We start from the raw sequence: 20614 nt of genomic DNA on the forward strand, positions 1-20614 counted from the left end.
ACTAAATGCAATTTTTTTTTTCTTTTTTTTTGAACTGAATGCAGTTCTGTTACTGACTTGGTGCTATAGACTACAGACATTCTTTAGGAAAGTGACATATTGCTGTATTTGAGGGACATAAGGCCACATTATTAGAAGATATTTCTCCTGTTTAGTTGAGAAGTCAAATTTTGTAATTTTGCTCTGCTAAGTTTTGCTGCAGAGTCATGCTTCTTACAGTAAATGCTGCAGCTGCGACCACGCTTGGAGATAACTCTGGTGAGCTCTCCTGAACTACTGACCTTTCAGGCCTTAATCCCTCTTCAATCAAAACCCTTCTTTCCCTGCCAAAATCTGCACCAGTCTCAGGTGTGCTGTAATGTGCCTCGCCACCATCTCTCCTCATATTGCTCCAGTTTGGAACAGCTGAGACCTGTGGCTTTGCCACTGCTGGGTGTAATGAGAAGAGCCTTTCTTCATTTGGGGACTTTCAGTGGGGTTTAGCAGAATAAAAGTGTTTTAATTTCTGTCTGGTGAAGCTTGTTGTGGTGACAGGGGTGGAGGCAGCAAAATGCTTCATTCTGGGATTGAATTCTGGCTGAAATAAATCACCTTGTGGAAGCTGGTTGTCACAGGACACGTTGGGTTCATCCAGCCACACTTACACCATGCATACCCTGCTTGTAAAAGCTCAGCAGTGGTGCAGTTCAGGACGTGAATAATGGTGTAAATTCCTGCCCTTTTAAAATTTTATGGAAGCTGTCAAGTATTGCCCATCCTGCACGCCTGAGTGCCGCAGGGGATGCGCTTCACTGTCACTCAGGAGAGTCCGTGCTGGTTCCCTGCCAACAGCAACAGCTTTATTTATTCATTGGCAGGAACTTTTACACAAGTTACTGATCTATTTGCTGCTCTGGCCATTCTGAATATGGAAATTTTATATGGCTTTTTGTTCTAAAGAGTTGCTAAGCATGGCAGCTGATATTTTGTGTGTTGAAAGCAGGGAACAAAGTTGGGTGTTCCAAAACTAAGTCAGTTAATTAGTTAATGATGTGCATATTCTGTTCTTAGAATTAAGAATACTATAAAGCACTGGCAGACTTCAACCCTTAATCTAGTAAACTGTTCAGCAGTGACTTTACAGTTGCTGTAATAACTTCAGTAATGCTGATGATACCTCAGTGCTATTAGCATGGGATGAACTCTGTCCTGCTTACTCAGTAGATGGAAAAGGGCATCTGGAAAAATGCTCTTTTAAAGTGGCTCTGCAGCTCCCCTGGCCCTGGAGGGAGTCCTGCAATGCCAAACTAGAAACTCCATCTGTATACCAGAACAGGATTAACTTTTTCAGTTAACACTAGATCTGAATTAATTTTCAGTTTCCCTTATATTCTTTCAGAGCTCATAAACATGTATTAAATAGGTTTAATTAGTAGTCATAAACTCACAAAATGTTAAATTGCCAGTAAATGGTGAATGAATAGTTGAGGTTAGTAATAAACATTATTAAAATAAATTATAAGATTAAAATCCCATTTTTATGCCTTCAGACAAGCAGGGGCCTGCAGAGGGGCTTTAGGGGGCAACTTGTAGTGTGTGTAACATTCACTGATGCATCAGAGCCCTCTTTTCCTCTGGGCTTTCAACTCTGCCTTTGCTTTTCTGAGCACTGGATAAATGGATGGAAAACTGTTTGGCACTGTTTGTCTGGGAGAAGGATGAATACGTCATCTTTCCCTCATATTAGCAGATTTTACAGCCCTGTCCAAGGTACAGAATGGAAAGAAAAAGGAGTTCAGCCCTTGTGATTCAGCAGGGAAATGAACTACTGGGGTTCCAAAGGTGCTGGGCTCTGCCTTCCAGGTATTTTTCTTTTGGGCAGGTGTTTGGGCCCCCTGAGCCCTCACTACCTGTCAGCACTGGCTGCATAAGACAACTGAGGGACCTTGTAACTCCCATTTCCAGTCTGAGATAACAAATTCACCATTCCAGGGGAAAAGACTGACAAAATTTGAATGGCAAAGTAATTCAATTCAGCTTCGAGGTTGGGCTGTTCCGGCAACCCTCCAGCCCCCATGGGAATTTGGACACGACCGGCACATTTGGGGGTACCCACAAAGACAAAAATGGGCTCTCTCAAGTGACAAAAGAGCAGGGACACAAACCAAAGGGTAGCCAACATTGTCAGGCACATTTCACAGTAAAAACGCAGCCTTGCCTTCCGTGGCTCCCCTGGGAAACGAGCGGTGCCGGAAGCGCCTCAGCCGCGTTCAGCACAAGCAGCGACCGCGCACACCGTGAGTCATTTCCTCTGTCCCTGCTGTCCCTGGCAGCCAGCCCGGGGTGCCAGCACCGCCTGTGTCCCCAAAGGGCCGGCACACAGAGTGTCCCCAGAGTGCCAGCACCGCCTGTGTCACCAATGTGCCAGTACCGCCTGTGTAACCAAAGGGCCAGCACAGGCCGTGTCCCCAGAGTGCCAGCACACACCGTGTTGCCAGAGTGCCAGTACTGCCTGTGTCCCCAAAGTGCCAGCACAGGCCGTGTCCCCAAAGGGCCAGCACAGGCTGTGTCCCCAGAGTGCCAGCACATACTGTGTCCCCAAAGGGCCAGCACAGGCCGTGTCCCCAGAGTGCCAGCACACACAGTGTCCCCAGAGTGCCAGCACATACTGTGTCCCCAAAGGGCCAGCACAGGCCGTGTCCCCAAAGGTGCCAGCACACACAGTGTCCCCTAAGTGCCGGCATACATCGTGTCCCCAAAAGTGCCTGCACACACTATGTCCCCAAAGGGCACACCAGAGGCACCCAGTGCCTGTGCTCTGGAAGTGGCGCACAGAGTTAATATCACTTTGTACCTCAGCACATTTAAAGCTCCAAATTTCACCGTTTCTAACCTCAGTTCCGAGCTCTCGGCTGTGACATCCCGAGCTCTGATGAACTGAACGTGTCACTGTACTCTGTGTTTGCGGAAAGCAAACACTGCAGGTTTCTGACATTTGCTTCGGATTTTGAAAAGGTGACAATGAGAGCAAGGCAGGAGCTCTGGACAGCAGCATGAGACAGGAATGCCTCTTTCTTCGGCTGGGACTAGAGGGAAAATATACCCACAGAACAAAGTTTTCCAAAGTTCCAATCAGCAGTGTAATGACTGAAATTACAAATTCCTTTGTGGAAGGAATGCTGTAAACATTCTCCAGACAAAACCCCCTCAAACCAACTTCATTGTAGTTCAAAGACTGAAAATTTGTCAATGCACATTCTAAAATGTGGAATTTCATTAATTATAATAATTTTTGAAAGAGTCAAGAAAAAGAGGGGGGACAGTCAGACTCCAGGATGATTTCTAACCATACTGTAAGCCCACCATTAGTTGCATATGCAGAAGATGGAGTGAAAAATAAAAAAAAATAAATCTTGTAACTATTTTTTTTTTTCAACATGCAAGGTCATTGCAGGATTTAAAAGCACTCTGGTATTTTTTAATAATGAAGATCAGCTTTAATAGTTTAAAAAATGGGACTTCCTGAAGTATCCTACTCCAGTTAAGACAGCAAAAGGAATTTGGCTAAAACTGAGCTACCTGCAAATTAATTGTGAACTCCCAAATTTCCCTGTGGATCCAAATTTAACTTTCCAGATCCACTCTGGAAGATTCAAAAGAGAAAAACTTTTTCCTCCTTCTACTGAAATATGTCTGAGAAGCTCCTAAATTGCCTTCCACAGCACAGCTTGGATGCCAGAGCACAGCCAGCCTGGCTTAGCGCTCTGCTGGGTGGGATAAGCAGGCCCTGATGAGGGAAAAATGTATGGAATGAAGTTGCAACATTTTTTGCTTTTTTCAATTAAGGCGAGATGCCTGAGAATGCCGGGCAAATCCTGAAATGCCAAAAATCCTCCAGCTTCCCCAAACTTCTACTTTATTAACACACACTTCTCAGACACACTTCAGAGCTTAATGCCTCACTTCTAACACTGATTTTGAGCAGCTCAAAATTAGTTTTGCTGCTGATTTATAACTCATCTTCCTCCCAGAACTAATGGATAGATTATTTAATTTTGTGTATTTTATTGTTGATTGTGCTGGAAAATTATTTTTTTAAAGTGTCCCTTCCAGCACACAGAGCTGGACAGAGCACCTGGGCAGCACCCAGCCCTCCCCAGCAGCTCTTTGAGGCAGCTCTGCACTGAACTGTGCTGCTCTGAATGCTTTTAAGTTCAGATCTTTCAGCATGGCTGAAATCAATGCAACTGTATGAAAGCCTACACCACTGAAAGCTTCAAAAATATTTTCTTAAAACACTGAACTGCAGCATACCCTTGAAAGGCAGCGTTTTCTGCTGCCACAGGGGCAGGCTCAGCTCTGTGCTGCAGCATCCACAGCAGCTTCTTCAGGAATGAGTCACTCCAGGAGCTGATGGCATTGGTGGTCACAGCCCTAGATTTGTGTGCAGCTCCTTCTAGACCTGGGCTTTACACACTGTGGTCAGCAGGCTCCATGACAAAGGGAAGTCTGTAAGCAGCAGCCAGGGCAGTCTCATCAGTGAAAGTTATGCCTCCACCTATATGATATGAACCTTTATTCCCTTAAAATGGAGGGAACTTGATGTAATTCTTAAAATGGCACATAAAGAGGTTTGTCTCTATTTAAACACTTAAAAATGAGGGCAAGTGGTGATTCTGCCTCAATTCAAACCTTAAAAGTTCGTTGCAGAAGGGTCAGAATCTCATTTTAGAGGCCTACAACAGGAAGAGGATGGAAAACTCCAAACCTGAAGCTGCTGGTTTGATTTTACAAGCAGCCTTTCACCAGCCCAGAGAGGCAGGGCTTTGGTCCAGCCTGCCAAGCACACAGGCCTGAAGAGCCACCACTATGTATGTCAAGGACACTTGTATGTGACACTTGCTCTGAGGCACAGCAACCCCTGAAAGGACACAAGGGCTGCAGGGGCTGGGAGCACCTCACAGGGCACTGCAGGCAAAGCCCAGAGGTCAGCTCAGTGCCAAAATCCTGTGTCACCTGTTCCCAACAGGAATGCCCCTGCCCCACCAGCTGGAAAAATGCCCTGTGGGCCATCCCTGCTTTGGTTACAAAGGGGATGTGAAGATGTAGTGCTTTTCAGTGAAAACTTAGAGCCAGAGCAAAGCTGCAGCTTAGGTATGAATAGCTGAAGTAGAGAAAACCTATGGATTGTGGTAAATGAGTGTAACAATATTAGAAGATTCCAAATTCCAAACTGGGAGGATGAGATGCTGTGTAAGGCAACGAGCACTGAGCAATGGAGGAGCCAACACCATGAAGACCCCAGACCTTATTATTATTAATAGTCTGAATTATTACTGTTATAGGCATAACTGCCCAGGAATTTCAGTGTTCACAGTCCCTCTTTGGAGGCATCCAGCTCAAGCTGTGGTGCTTCCCTACAGGAATCCATCCTTCAGGGTACATGGAAACCTCATGTGGAATCCCAGGGCCTGGGATGGGTAATTATTTCTGTACAGGTTTGTAAGGTGTTTATTATTTCTAGGGACAAAGGATGGGGGAGAGGAGGAATATGGAGAAGGAAAAAAGGTTCAAATGCCTTGGGAAAATGCTATGTCTTTGCAAGTGAAAAACCAAAGAAAAGGTGGCAGGGTGCCATAGATTTTTTTATGCTTTGTTCTTAAAACAGTCACATACCAAAGGCTCCAAAATATAACTGGTTTAAATGCAAAACTGTGGCTTTTATTTCCAAACATACAATAAATAGGTCCACCACAACTAGCCTCTAACTTCATTTTACATGGAAGGATTTTAAAATTAATTTGTGCATATTTAAAAATTAAACTTCCCTTTGCACATAATTCCAAACATAACCGAACTGCATTACACACCAGCTCATGGTCTTGGCACTGTGACACAAGCAACCAATTAGAAACGGAGCTCTATAGCCAGGACTTGTACAAAAATTGCATTTTGAATTGTTGATAAAAGATCTACCAACAATTAAATCTTTTGCTGCAGTATACAAAAAACTTTAGTACATGAATGTTGAAAAGCAAGTTGTCTTCTCTTCTGTTTCTGTAGAGACTGCAAGGTAAGTGGATTTATTAAGTGATCACTATTTGCTATATGATACAATTTTCATACCAAAATATCTTTAACTGCATAGTAACATTCCATATTTTCAAATGCAAAAAGAGATTAGATGCAGTCTTTTTATTTTATCCCTCATCACTGAATTTAAAGACATTTTTAACCGCATCTCTGTTTCATCACAGTGCAGAAGGCCCTTAATATTTCAAGGATTTATTCAGTCATATTTTTAATACAAAAGTAGAGGCTGAGGAAAAGCCAGAGTAGTCTATACACAATGCACAATCTGTGTACATTCTGAAGCTGTACCTCTTCAAGAACTAGTTATACACTCTTCAAACAAATCCCTTTATCCAGCAATTCAAAATGCTTTAGATCAGAAGTTTTATATTAGAATCAATACAACATATGCATATAAATACATTTATACCCTTCAGTTGCTAAACAACCCAGATGGCTGCGAGGATGTGACCTGAAATGGCTCTCCATTGGCCTGGGATACCAAATTATGTCGGCAGCTAACTGTTAACCAAGAGAGTCACAGTAAAAAAATGGAGATCTCTGCACAAAGTAGGTGTGCCACAGCATCAGTTAAGACTAGAAATACCAGGTGACACCCTGGCCCCTTCAACAGGGCCAGGATTTCAACTTCTGTGAGATGCAACACACAGGCAACATTTTTTCCCTCTGCCGACACTCCGTTCATAAAAAGTCTCAGCAGAACAACAAAAACCCAAAAAATACAACAAACCAAAGCAAAGGTTTTACAACTGCAAGTTTCCAAGACAGGTGCTGCAGCTTTCAAGAACAAAGTAAAAGTTTTATAATTAAAAAAGAAGGAAAAAAAAAAAAAACCAAAATCCAAGCCAAACAGCAGTGTGCAAGTGTGAAACTCAGAAGACGATAGCAGGGATCGATCTAGACCTCGGTTCAGGCTGAAACACAGAAACCAAACCGCCTGATGGAAAACCAGTTCTCACTGCAAATCCCACCTGCAGCTGAGCAGGGTGTTTGTGTGTCTGCATAAAAACACCCCTGCCCCACCCAGGACAGCCTGGGGCAGCAGCTCCGGGACTCCAAAGCCCAGGTGGCCCCTGGGAGGGAACCCCAGAGCCCCAGGGGTGCTCCAGGGCTGTCACAGCAGAGGGTGATGTGTTCTCAGTGCTCTCAGCTTGGCTTCTCAAAGGATGCAGAAATGTTGGCTGAGTATCCTCCAAAGGTGCTAGAGGTTTAAAGTTTGAAGCGTTTCTTCCCACCAATGCCAGGTATAAAAACGTGTATCTCTTTAAATAATATTGCACATAAAAATCATCTTAAAATCTGTAGTGAAAGCAGGGTTGAAGGACAGTGTTTTCCAAAAGAGAATAAAAAGCTACCTGTACATAGTAAATTTTAATTTAAAGAACGCCAAGATTATTCAAAATCTAAGCACATAATACTGACAGAAAAATGTTAAATTGCACAATCTACATATAAATTAATTTGTAAATACTTAAAAGTTTTTAAACATTGAATACCCTTGATTTCACAAATCAGCTAGGTCACTGTCAAAGGATCAACTTAATGAGTTAGAAGTACTTTCCCCCAGAAAGAAACAGAAACAAAAAGATTTGCAGTCTCAGATGAAGCACAGGAAAGAGTTAAAGCATTTCAGCTCAGAGGTAGTGCTAAACACATCCAACTAGAAGTCCATTATATTTGAACTATGATGAAATAACGTAGTAAAATGTAGAAAGACTATAAAATTTACAAAAATAAATAGTTCTGAATGCTTTAGAAAATGCAAGAGACTTTGTTGGTAAGTGTCTTGATCTGCTTTTCTGACCAAAAGAAAGCAAAGCGTGTCTCATTTTTAAAATATACCCATCTCTAAGAACATGTCTGCAATCCACACAATCTAACTCTGCAACTTGACAGATGCCAGCTTGGCATAGACTCTGATATTAAAAATAAAGTGGAGGCTTTGTAAAAGATCACCTCATATGAAATTTGCTTTGCATGTAAATTCTTCTGTCAAATTAAAAATTGCACATAAAAAAGTTTATTGAAAGAGGCATGAGGGGTGATGAGGGTATGTGCCCATTGTTCCACATACACCCTGGAAGGAAAATGATGATTGCACAGTTCTGATAAATAATTTTTTCTTTTTTAAAATCTGCCACTTTTTTGGTTTGTAAGTTTTGGAATTATTTAGAAAATTCTACTATGAACAAATTATTATTTAGTTTGCTTTTAAAAGAATTCTTTACAGCTATTCCAGTGGCTTTTATCCTGAAACCAAATGCAAGTGGCAGTCTAAAAGTATCTTTGGGTAAAACAAGTATCAGGATCCAACGAGAATTTCCATGATGTGGTCCAACTCACTCAGATCTGTTCTGCATATCTGAATGTTGTTTGCTGAAGAAGAATTACAAGATGGGAAGGTTTTCAATGGTTCTTCTGTAGCAAGAGATGGTGATCTGGGCGGCATCAGGGGAGGGCAACAAAAGTCTGAATCATACATTGAAGTGTCAATGTCTTCAAAAATGTCATCTATTGCCAAATCCTTCAAGTAACTGGTTGAATTTGAAATCTCAAAGGAACCAAACACACATTCAGCTCCCTTCAAATCCTGTCTGTCATCTTCTAGTTTCAGACTAGTATTTTCTGGAAACTTTGGCTGGTCATCTCCACTAGGAACCAGACAAGTAGGTGGGCTGATATCTTCTACAAAGTCTAAATCCTTCAGAATAGATGAAATAGCAGATGACATGTCATCATCTGAAACGATCAGCAGGCTGTTTTCAATGGGGTCCTCCACAGAGCGCAGCTCACAGCAGTGGGACTCTTGCTGCCCAACACCAGAAGGCAGCTGAAGGGAGATGCCAGGTGCCTCCAGCCCTGGGTAGCTGTGAGAAGCAGGAGCAATGCCAGGGCAGATGTTCACTGGCTGCTGGCTGCTCTCTTGCCTCATCTCCTCCTGGATCTGGCGCACGGTGTTGGCGATGAGCACGGAGCGGTGCAGGTTGGGCTCCACCAGCATTTTGTACGTCTGTAGCTTGGTGAGGCACATGTTGAGCACCAGCTGCCTCTTGAGGGGGTAGGACAGACCTCGACTGGAGTCAAAGGCACTCGAGAGACCAGCCATGCTCTCCTCATAGTCACTCAGCTTGCGCTTTAGGCCTCTCCCCAACATGAACCTGCAAGACAAAAATCCAAAATTAACCTTGGGCAGGCCCAACAGACAATTCTGAAAACCCTCTAGTGTACAATGTATTGGTTAGCTTAGACTTTTGATGTCACAGAACATGAAGAGATAGAAAGAAATCCTACACAATAGTACTTCCATTGAAAAGATGCCCTTGCCAGCTGTATTGTTTCACGGCAACTTTTTTTCTAAACAGAAAATGTGTAATACAACAAGAAAACATGGAAGAAATATACTAACTCTTTTTTTAAAAAGCTATAGACTTCTAAGTATATCTGACTGTCCACATGAAATAAAATAGATGCTTGTATTAAGGATCAATCTACACAATATTTCATCATTTCCATTTTAACATTCATTCTTGGGTACAGCAGGTAAGATTTCAAGCTAGTTTTCAACACCCATTTTGATCTCATTAAGCCATTCTAATGCCATGCTTAGTGTCTCTGAGAACATACACAGAACATGCATGGAGTTCTATGTAGGGCTGATTCTTCTCTTTTTTCTTTGGTGACTCAAAATTGTTTTACAGCAAGACCAACAGCAGGGCCTCCCATGGCATCCCTATATGCATTCCCATCTTAGTAGTTTGGCTAAATGAGGAAATCTGGCTGGGCCACAGGGCTCACAGAGAGACAATGGGTTCACAACCTGCCACTGACTTCACACTAAGAATATCAGGCAGGAAGCTATCAAACAGCATTTGAAAAGTGACCAATTTTGGGAAGGGAAAAAAATAGAATTTAGTTGCTTTCATTCTGCTTTGTGTGCTCTTGCACTGAAATACAGTAGGTCTAGAACAATATAGTACAAAAACCTGTACACACAGATCTAAAATATAAGTGATCCAAACAAATACCTGCTTGGGTACTTTGCAATTACCATCCCAAGTCTAAGGAGCTTTATTAGGGACAACAAGCTCTATGCAATCACTCATATAAACACAGAAAAGGAGTGTACTCTGCACAAAAAACACTGGTAAAATCTTAGTTATACACATCCTAAAGTGTCTATTAATACAGACACCTTGTTCCCAAACTATTAAAAAAAATTAAGCAATCATAAATTAGACACCAGTGGCAGATTAAGGGCAGATCCTTCATGCACAATGATCCAGACCCTGCATGCTGCTGAGGGCCTCCCAACTTCCTTTTCATGTGAGCACTGGATGCTGCCAGCAATAGCTCAGCTGATGGCTGCAGCTGCCAGCTGCTCGCCTGGTGCTGGACTTTTGGGGACAAGGAGAAGGCAGCAGGAGAAAGCCTCTTTTACTTTCAGGATTTCTCCACATTTGCAGGGCTCCATGGCTATGTCCATCTGCCCAGATAAGGCTGTTGGAGAACTCGGCTCCTCTGGAGGAACAGAAAGCAAGCAAGCACTGCATCCTCCTCAGCAAGAGACAAGAGAGAAAACAGACAGCTGCTACAGGACTTTAGGTGTCAGACTCCTCAATAGTAGACACTTTTTGTTCTTTTAAGGACATATCTGGATAAAATTCAACTTGTCCTAGGACTGCATTTTTACTTAGCAGGGAGTAGTCTGGTCCATCTTCAGTTCATTAACACAGTCACTCTTGAAACAGCAACAAACTTTAATTACTTGTAATCTTACCACTTCTGCAAGTTTTTAACTTTCAAACTCTGTTTTTCTCCAAAGTTTTCTGCTGAAGTGCCACAGCACCAGCTGAATCTCTTTAAAAAACAGAAGGTGTGCTTGGAAGTGGTGTACCTATTCACCTGGGTCATCATCCCACACTGATCACGTATCACTCTCCCACTCCAGCACCCCATTAAGAGCAAACACACCCAGCCAGTACCAAGCACTCCAATACTACAAAATCAGAACAAATATGGATACAAAGTTCAGGCACAAAATATAAAAGCATTCTGGGGAAGCAGTGTGTGTGTGAAGGATCCTCAAACTACTGACAATACTGTCAGTAATGGCTAATTTTTGACACAATCTATGGAAAATCACATTTATGTGGGACAAGTAGACTGCAGCTAAACATACCGACTCTTGTAGTAAAAACAATAATTTATGCAAATCATAAACTCACAATAAAATTGTGAGCTCTCCATTTCAAGTAGCATTTAAATGTTGTGTACTACCTCAAGTATTACCTCACACCATCACTGTAAGAATGAAAATTATTCATCAAAACAGCTCTTTCTTCACTAAGCACCATCATTCCCATACACTGCACACTAGTGGGGTTTGTTTGTTTTTCTCTCAATTAATTAAACAGACCAAAATTTACACCCATAAGGGAATGAAGATATGACCACACAGGTAACAGCAATTCTGACATATCACACATTCAGAATGCTTCGTTTTGATAATTTACTGCTTTTAATATATTTTTTTAAATACACATTTATACTTTGTTAGACACACAGGATGAACTATTCTTATCTATTTGAATTATAAAAATGTAGTTAATTCCTAACATCTCAAAAATGTGCTAGTATTTAACTTCTGTAAGCAAGCTTAAAGAGCAAGCAGACTATGATATGCAAGGATGTATAATTTCACAGAAACAACTTAATATGACAGGTTTTACTTTTCAATTCACATGGTAGTCTTGTTAGTCTAAATACTACATGTTCATATAGGCAGACACCCCCTTTTTATTCCTCAAATTTCCTTCATAAAATTTGTCCCAGAGCATTTTACAAACATGTAACAATGCTTGAGCATGACAGCACTTGACTGTGAAAATGAAGCGCAAGAAACACTATTTGCTCCAACTTCAAAACGTTTCTACTTAACATACTCCCCACTCCCAAGATGTGTTTTTAAAATAAACAAACACAGTACTACCTTACATTTTAGAAATTCTGCCCAACATCGATTTATTTCCTAACAGGAAGGATACCCTACTCTCCCTCCAGGAGCTAGATGACTTCAGAGGTTATACAAAAATTTGTAAAATGTTAATAAAAACCAGAGTACCATTGGTACAGTGGATTTAAAAATGACTAGTGTCATGGTTGCTACAGGAGACATTAAATTTCAGTTCTTGTCAAACACACTCAGCTGCTGACCTACAAAAGACACAAAGCCCCTTTGTTAGCAGCTAATCTACATTTTATCAGGCCTTGTGCTTTACTTTCTAACACAATAATTTCTGAATGGATCAGATCCTTAACACATTTCTGTGTATTTTCTAAGTACTTTGTTCTGCTGTAGCACTGCCATTGACACCTCATCCCAAACCCAAAATTCACAGTCAGGTGCTCTCTTTCACAGCATTACTTTGCAGCAGAAGATGCTGATGGCATTATTTAATTATGCAATGCTTATCCCGCTTCAATTTTTGGTAGTGAGGCAAACAAGCAGCCGTGCACACACAAACCCCCAGTTGTTGCTCAGACGAGGAGCAGTGTCAGCCCTTCCATCAGCTCAGAGCAGCACAATCTGGGCACACTAAAGCAACCTCCAAAAACTGCACTCTCCTCCCTCCAGCCTAATTCCAGGAATCTACTCACATCTCAAAAAATTGGGTCAACTAACAGGATTTTGGGATGTGCCAATCTGATAACTCTGTAATTTGTAAGTAAATAAACGGAATAAAAATTAAAAGTTTATGCCAACTTCAAATGTGAGGTCTTCACATAGCTGTTCAATTATAAGAGCTTGAAAAAGTTCCACAACAAAACTTTTTTCTGTCAAAACAAATTTTTTTTTCTGTTCAGATGATCTATTTTAAAATCTTTTGTCATGAAAAAACCAGGAACAATGAGGAGCAACACATCTCAACTTTTTTCCTGTCATCTTCTCATCCTCTGCCATTATAGTAATGCAAACTGAGCCACAGGCCGTTTATGGCAGAATGATTTTTTAAAGAAAATAATTTTTCAGATAGAGAGAAAAGGAAGCAAAGTAAACTCAGTATTTGGGAGCACCGAACTCTCTATTCACATCATTGAACTACAATGGAGTCTACACAGAAATTCTGCCCTGACAGCATGTTCCTCAGCTCCTTCCAGTCCTCCATGGAAGACATTTCACTGCAACTCCTCCCTGCTAAGATGGGAAGAAGCATCCAAGCACTGTAATCCTACACCACACCAGGGTTTGAAAAAACTGGGGAGGGAAGAAGCACGTCCCTGGTTGGCAAATCCAAACAATACCAAACAAACAGGCCTGGTCAGGGCGCAGCTACTCAGAAGAAACATTCCAGGCTACCAAGAAAAATTCACATTGCAACGTGTTGTGGACAATACAGGGCCCGTGCCACCATTTCAGCTCCATCTGTCACACGGCCTGACAGTGCAGCTGCCACTGACACACGGCTGGGAAGTACAGCTGGGAACACTCTCAAGGAATAATGCAACATGTGAAAACCCTCACGTACTTCTATCTGGGCAAACTACTACTTAAAAACTTTTTTGGAATACGAGGGAGAACTAAAGAGAAAAGTTAAACAATGTTTAGAATTCAGGACCTCACAGAGCTTTAATTTTCAGTAGAGAAGAGCTTAAAAATAACGAGTGTATGAAACGCGATTGCCACAGCTAGTATTGTCTGAACACAAACTTCTCATGCACTGTATTAAACTACACAACAGTTATTTCCCACTAAATATGTTTAAATAGCAAGATCATCAATAAAGTATCTGGCTTTGTACCTGGACTTTACTATCCAGGTAAAGGTAACTGAATTCATAGTAGTACCTTTTGGCTTTTCTTTTTAGAGTATTATAAAATTCAAACTTGCTTGATCCTTTCTGTACAGCCACACTGGTGTATTTTTCAGCCCAAATTGCCTCAAAGGGAAATACTACTTTTTCTTACAGGACAAAAATACCAGCTTTGCAGGTGTGTAAGCACCTCATGAGTGAAAGCTGCCTGTCCAGTTTGCAGTAATGCAACTTATGTATTAAAATCAAAATTAAGAGACTCCTTGCTATTGTAATTTGGGCAATTCCCTTTCAAAGTCTCCTTTGTCTTGTAACTCTAGAAACCACGTAAGGATAAAGACAGACAGACTCTCTGGGCTGCAGATTTGTGTTAGTGACTGACCAAGGCTGGCTGATAACCTGGTGTTCTGCTCTCCCCTCTCTTCATGGACACATCTCACAAGCACACATCCATCTGCAGAAGTGCAAAGGAAGATAAACACCCCAGCAGTAACAGCTGTTCCCCAGAATTATTTGATGTATGCTGTACACCATTTTTAATGATAATCCTTCCCCTACCTGACACACATTTTTAGGCAACACAACTTCACAAGCAATCTTAAGTGCTGGACTGGCTATTGGTATTTCCTGTAGAAGAAGGTGCACAAGGAAATGGAAAGGCTGAAGGTGCAGTTAACAGACACAGCACAAATCCCTTCCTCCCATCCAGGCTTAGTGCTGATCACTTGGACATGCCTTACATAACAGTGTAAGCTGTCAGAGCACACAGAACATCTCTGAGCTGGGGTCCCCAGCAAGTGCTGGAGATCCCCACACTACATCTTGCCTATTACCCTGAGCAAGTGAGGGAAGGACTAAATGCCTTAGGAAACACCAAATGAAAAAAATTTAGACCTGAAGATACATCCAAATGTACAGAAGTGTGTTTAAGTCCACTGCCTCCCCACCCCCCTCAGCCCTGCCCCGGTTTAGCCAAGATGAGTAACTGCTGGAGAAGGCACAAGTGACTAGAAGTGTGCATACAAGGAGGAGTGCAGTCCTACCAGCTCACTCCCATACCTAAACTCCTATGCAACAAGTTCTTCACAGGAGTCAGAAATCACCAGAAAATGGCTGCTCAAAGAAAGAAGACTTAATGTCAACTTTTTGGTCAAGAAATCCTGACCTATAACACACCCACAGTCTGGTACAAAGCAACTGGAACACAGAACCAAGATATGCTACTGTTCGGACTCAAGAAACCCCCAACAAAAATAACAAACAAACCCAAAACCAAACACACGCAACAACTCTGCAAACAAAACAGAAAAACCCCCACACCTAAGGACTTCCCCACATTTTGAAAGTAAGACTAGCCTGAATAGCATTCATTAGGTACAGGAAAGGAATGAGAGGAAGACTGAGTTTAGCACAGAATTATTCTGGAATTAATACTGCTCCCACTATCATTCACCATGTGTGGAAGTAGAAAATAAACCTGTATCATACACAAATATTTTAGGAGCTGAAATGATGTTTAGGAAACACTTGGAAATAAGCTTTACTTTGATTTAAAAGTTAGTCTGAAACCCCCCAAAACAACCTGTTTATGTTATGTCTGCTGGGATCTGGAAAATTCCTGAACTTAAGGACATCTTTCTAAGGTCTTTACTCCCATTTCATTTCACAAAGCACTGATAAGAGCTTTGCTTTACAAACTGTGGCAGCTGAATTTCAGAGCAATTTCACTCTGGAGAAGCAACTCCTCTGTTAGCATCTGTACCTTCCACAGCTAGAAAAGTGGGTTCCAGTGCTCAGTAGAGAGAAACTTCCACCCATAAAAAACCCCAAACTAAACCACTATCACTCTTGTCTGTCACTTGTGTACCTTGTTCCACATTTATTAATAAATCTCATGTGTACACTTTCAATGGGAATGTGTTTAGCAAGGTTTTTTCAGGGATTCTGGGTGGATTTTTTTTTTTAGTGGAAGAAAGGCCTAGAATAATTTAAACTAAGAATCAATATTAGTTGGCAAAAGCTAATACATAATCAAGAGTTACTAAACCTAGAAACTCCTATAGTAAAACTAAACTATAATTAAATGAGAACCTAAGACTCATAAAGGAAACAAGAAGAACCAAACCACCATGGTTCCACCAAAGCATTCACTGGAGAAACAAAGGATCATTAGAGCTGCAAATGCAATGACAGACCTCTTCACACTTATTCTAGCCAACTGAACAGTTCTCAACCCCATATTTGCTTCAAACAGAGATACTAGATGCATTCTGCTACATAACACTGACACACCTTTTAGGGCTACAGTGATCTAAAAGATCTGCTAATAAAGGAAGTTACAGATTACTAAATATTAAAAATTGGCATGCCCATACTTTTAACAGAAAAAATTGGACCATTAGCAGTGAAAGCAAACAACAAAAAAGCTCTTTTCCTGATAAGAGGACTGTGCATTTATAGTTTCTGACCAAATCAGAAATCATTGAATTTTCTTTTGTGGTACACAACTTTACTTCAGTATCCAAAGTGCCACCTTCTCACAAGACAGAACTGCAACACTCAATTTTAGCAGCTGAACAGTGGATCTTACCATAACACTGACATCTTAGTTAAGCAATTTCCAATAAGAATGTGATCTTAAACTAGTATGTTTTATTGCATTGTAATAATTCCTCCTTTATCAAGGAAAAAATAGTAACAGAAATTCAGAATACTCAAACCAAAGAGTTTTTACCTCACTTTATATTATATATCCCATTTTTAAAAGATATATTTGTTGACCATTGTAATCCACAAATAACATCTGCAGCCCATTATCAGAACAGGTCCTATGCACATCAGATACAATTTCATAAAAACATACAAGTAGTTACCCTTAGAAAACTGAAAAGAGTCCAGGCAGGAAGATTCTGGATTTTGCATAAAGCGTGGTCATCCAACAGTCTTGGACTATCCCAGAGGCCAAGCCATCCACCAAGGTAGGATGAGGCAACTTAAAGAGGAAAAACAAAACAGAGTATTTAATTACTATGTGGTGGTTTTTATTTTTTTTAACCAGAAGCATTAAGCACACAATTCAATACAAATTTTTAAATTATTTGTGGTAAATTCTATTAAAGCAGATAAATGTGGGTTAAACCCCCTAAAATTCACAAATACACTGAAATAAGAGGACCTAACAGTTTCACCTGTGAACACATAAAATGTGGAAATTATCTTTTGTAAATGAGTATTGCAGAATGCTGATCCTCTGAGCGTTAGGCTTTAGGGTAAGGACTTGCACTGCTACTTCCTCAGGTTATTGAACACCAATTTACAATTGAAATCATCTCCAAAATTACATAATCAGGAGAGAGAATACCATGCATTGTGAAGAACCACATTTCACAATTATCCCCTAATGCTTACAGGCTGCAAAAGCAGTTAGATTTTTATTTAATTCCCCAACTTTCCTCTTTTTCAGCATACATAAAACCAGTATGATGAGAAGACAGTTGACAAGGCGTCCTATAATTGTATCTAATGTTCAGTGTGACAATATTTCCATCTAACCCCCGATATAGCAACATCTGCAGTATGTCCAGAGACCACATGGATTAAATCATGGATTAGCTCAAGGCATTGGTAACTGGGAAACGTGAAAAGGCTGAAGTGACAGTAAACTATGGGCTAGGCTGAGAAATGTGGAGGGAATCGCACGATCCATGCTCTTGAGGTCTCCCCTCCACCTGGAGAACCAAACAGTTACGAATTCCAAGGATGAAAGGCCTTGCAGGGGCTAAAAGCCTGCAGGCAGGACTGGATGTGACATGCCAGTTTGTGCACATCACACACACAGACACCTGACCCGGCTACGGCAAACCGCAAATCACAAATGCACCGCAGGAGCAAGGATCAGCACCGGCTGCACAAACACAGCCCTTGGTGAGCAAAAACCAAGAGTTCACACATTATTGCACAAATCTTAAAATAATACATAGTGAAAGGCAGTCTTACATTCAGACAGACGGGCAAGTAAACGCCTACAGTTCATCTTACATAGCAACTCATAGCCTGATGCTAGCAAAGGGCTCCTCCGCTTACAGAACCTCGGAACTGTAAAAATGCAGTAAAACAGCAGTAAAATGCCCGTGACCTCAGCAAGCCACATCTAACCCACAGCAACAAACACATTAACATCTCCCTCCTCCTCCTCCTAGAAGCTGACTTCTTTCCCAGTATAATGATATCCACGCTATCTGTAAATAATCAGAAAATAAACAAAAAAGCTCCAAATAAAGAGACAAATGAAGATTCATAACCTATTTGCTCTGAAACAGCAGGACTTCAGGTGGTCACTACTGAGGTCCTTTAAAGAGTACTTGCTAGGTCACAGGGAGAGGTGTGCAGTCACGCATTTTCTATGCACTGAATATAAAAACACACGTTTTAGAGTTTTAGGATTCTTTAATGCTAAAACAACTTCATAAAGCTAACAAGCATAATAAAATGTTGAAAAGTTTTAGATTTCAGCACCTTAGCTAAAAAACCCCAAACCCAACAGAATTAGAAGCACTGGATAAAAAAAATAGTACTGTTACTTGTGGTTTAGAAGTCCAATATTTTGCTAGAAGGAGATGAAGTCAAGAAGTTTTCAAATCTAATTTCTTTATTAGATACTTCAAAGGATTCCTGCAGGAGTAACTGTGGAGGTTTTGACTTTTGCCCTGTATGATTTCTGGGCACACTGTGTTAAGTGTCAGGAAGAAGTACAAAAGTAAGGTTATTAGGTGTAATTTTTACAATCGTTAGGAAAAAAAAACCCAAATATAGAAGACACAGTAGCTGCAAATCACTATGGATTTTATCTGTAGTGGATTACTTTCTGTCTTCCCTTCCTAGTATGTGTCTAGGGGTCACTTTAGAATTTTAGAATTACAGCATCATTTAAATGTTAATGGAATTTCCTACATTGCAGTTAACTGCCCGAACTATGGAATTTTAGCCACATCAAAAATAAAGTGGAAAACTACTGCATAAGGCTCCCACCTATGCTTTTAGAAACGAGCATTCCAACACAGTTCGAAAATTTCCAGGCCTAACTAGGGCAGAAATTATTAACTGCACCTACTTGCGAGCTTAATCTGCAATATGCATAGAGACCAATCTTATTCTCCTCCAGTCCCATCCACCTGCTCGTAGCCCAGACTAACACACGTTTATTAAACCCAGCAAAACCTGCCATTAAAAATGTAACTGCAGCTTCTACATAAGTCGCAAGTACCGAGCGGCAGAGATGAGGAGAGCCAGGATGGAGCGGCCGGGATTCAGGGAGAGCCCTTTCCTGCCGCCCTCCCGCAGCCGCTCCCGCGGCTCCTGCCACCATTTGGCCTTTGTGGAAGGAGCGTCGGAGCTTCCTGCGGCCGTCCCGCCCCCGCCGCGGCCGTGGGCAGCGGTAACCAGAGACAACCTTGGGCTTCCCGAGCTGCGAAAAGTTACACTCCTCCCCCTTCCTCCCTCCGCCCGGCTCGCTCGGACCCCGGCCGGGCTAATTATAACTGCGCGAACAACTTCCACCGCCGGCCGCGCTCCGGCCGCTCCCCCCGCGCCCAGCCCGGCTCCCCGGGGCCGCCGCACCCGCGCCCCGGCGCCGCTCTGCCCCCGGCCCCAGCCCGGCTTCCCGGGGCCGCCGTCTGTCCGCCCCGCACCGCCCCGGGGCCCGCCGTCCGCTCCACCTGTCCCCGCTGTCCCTCCTCTCCCACCGCACCGCCGGCTGCCCCTCCGCCCCTCACCGGCAGGGCCCCCGCCCCGTCGGGGCTCCCGCCGCCCCCGCCTCGGCCTCCCGCCGTGCCCCGCCGTCACCCCGCGACCGCCGCCGCCCTCCCCTGCCCGCGGCTGCCAGCCCCGCGCCCTCCCGCCGCCTCCCGCCCGGCGCCCCACCTGGGAGCGGAGGAAGCCCCGTTCGTTCGCGGCCGGCAGCGCTCCCTCCCTTCGCCGGGGCTGGGACTCGGGCCGGGAGGAGGCGGAGGCAGCACCACCCCCGCCGGGCCCCGGCAGCCTCCGCTCCGCCCTTCCCTCCGCCCGCGGCTCCCGCGGGGCGCTGCGTGCGCCGCGCGCGCCAGCTGCCCGCCCTCCCATTGGCCGGCGGCCCTTTCAACCTGCCCGGCAACCATTTTCTGACTGGCCGGCGAGCCTAGGGGGAGGGGCTACGGCTGGTCCCGCGGCACCGCCCAATGAGCGAGCCGGGAGAGCCGGGGGGCGGGGCCGCGCGCCGGGCTCAGCCAATGGGGGCGCGGGCGCCGCCGAGTCCCGCGTTCCCGGCGCAGCGCTCCGGGAGCGGCCCCGCCCTTGCTGCCGGGGTTGGCGGAGCGGCCGCGCCGGGCTCGGCTCCGCTCCGCAGCGCGCTGCTGCCGCACTTTGCGCCCTGAAACCACCGCACAGCCGCCGGCTAGTCCGCACCCAAGCCCACAGTCACCCCCGCTCCTCCCCCTGTTTTTTTTTGTATAAACTCGCAGTCCGTCTGTGACCAAAACTACCAAATTTCAGTAAAAGGCACGCCCAGGGCCTCTATAGAGCGGCATTCCTACAACGGCCCGGTGCCAGGCCTGTTGGGAAACCAGGCGCACACGTCTCCCGACCAGCCCTAGAGCTACGTCAAACATTGCACAATTCTCCCATGAATATTCACTTGATTTTTTTTTTTTCCTTCAAAGATGAGGTGGTTTTAGCCGTGCTCAAACCTCATATTTGCT

At 43.3% G+C, this 20614-nt stretch overlaps 2 protein-coding genes across 5 annotated transcripts; one reads left to right on the top strand and one right to left on the bottom strand.

The window, feature by feature from the left end:
* Positions 1-5680: 5680 nt before the first annotated feature.
* LOC115904607 (SERTA domain-containing protein 2-like) lies at positions 5681-19915 on the bottom strand. Of its 4 annotated transcripts, XM_030950121.1 has the most exons (5): positions 18464-19366; positions 18185-18290; positions 17880-17978; positions 16757-16875; positions 5681-9230 (listed from the first exon to the last, which is right to left on the bottom strand). In XM_030950121.1, the coding sequence occupies exon 5, from the start codon at positions 9224-9226 to the stop codon at positions 8375-8377; it is 852 nt and encodes a 283-aa protein (XP_030805981.1). In that variant the 5' UTR covers positions 9227-9230; positions 16757-16875; positions 17880-17978; positions 18185-18290; positions 18464-19366; the 3' UTR covers positions 5681-8374. The 4 variants fall into 4 exon arrangements, with proteins under 4 accessions (XP_030805981.1, XP_030805979.1, XP_030805982.1 ...); XM_030950119.1 differs by lacking the exons at positions 18185-18290; positions 18464-19366 and adding an exon at positions 19803-19915; XM_030950122.1 differs by lacking the exon at positions 18185-18290.
* On the top strand, positions 19174-20388 carry LOC115904563 (basic proline-rich protein-like). The gene has a single exon (XM_030950057.1). The coding sequence runs from the start codon at positions 19174-19176 to the stop codon at positions 20386-20388; it is 1215 nt and encodes a 404-aa protein (XP_030805917.1).
* Positions 20389-20614: the final 226 nt, after the last annotated feature.

The sequence above is a fragment of the Camarhynchus parvulus genome, chromosome 5 (assembly GCF_901933205.1).
Source record: "Camarhynchus parvulus chromosome 5, STF_HiC, whole genome shotgun sequence".
Classification (NCBI taxonomy): domain Eukaryota; kingdom Metazoa; phylum Chordata; class Aves; order Passeriformes; family Thraupidae; genus Camarhynchus; species Camarhynchus parvulus.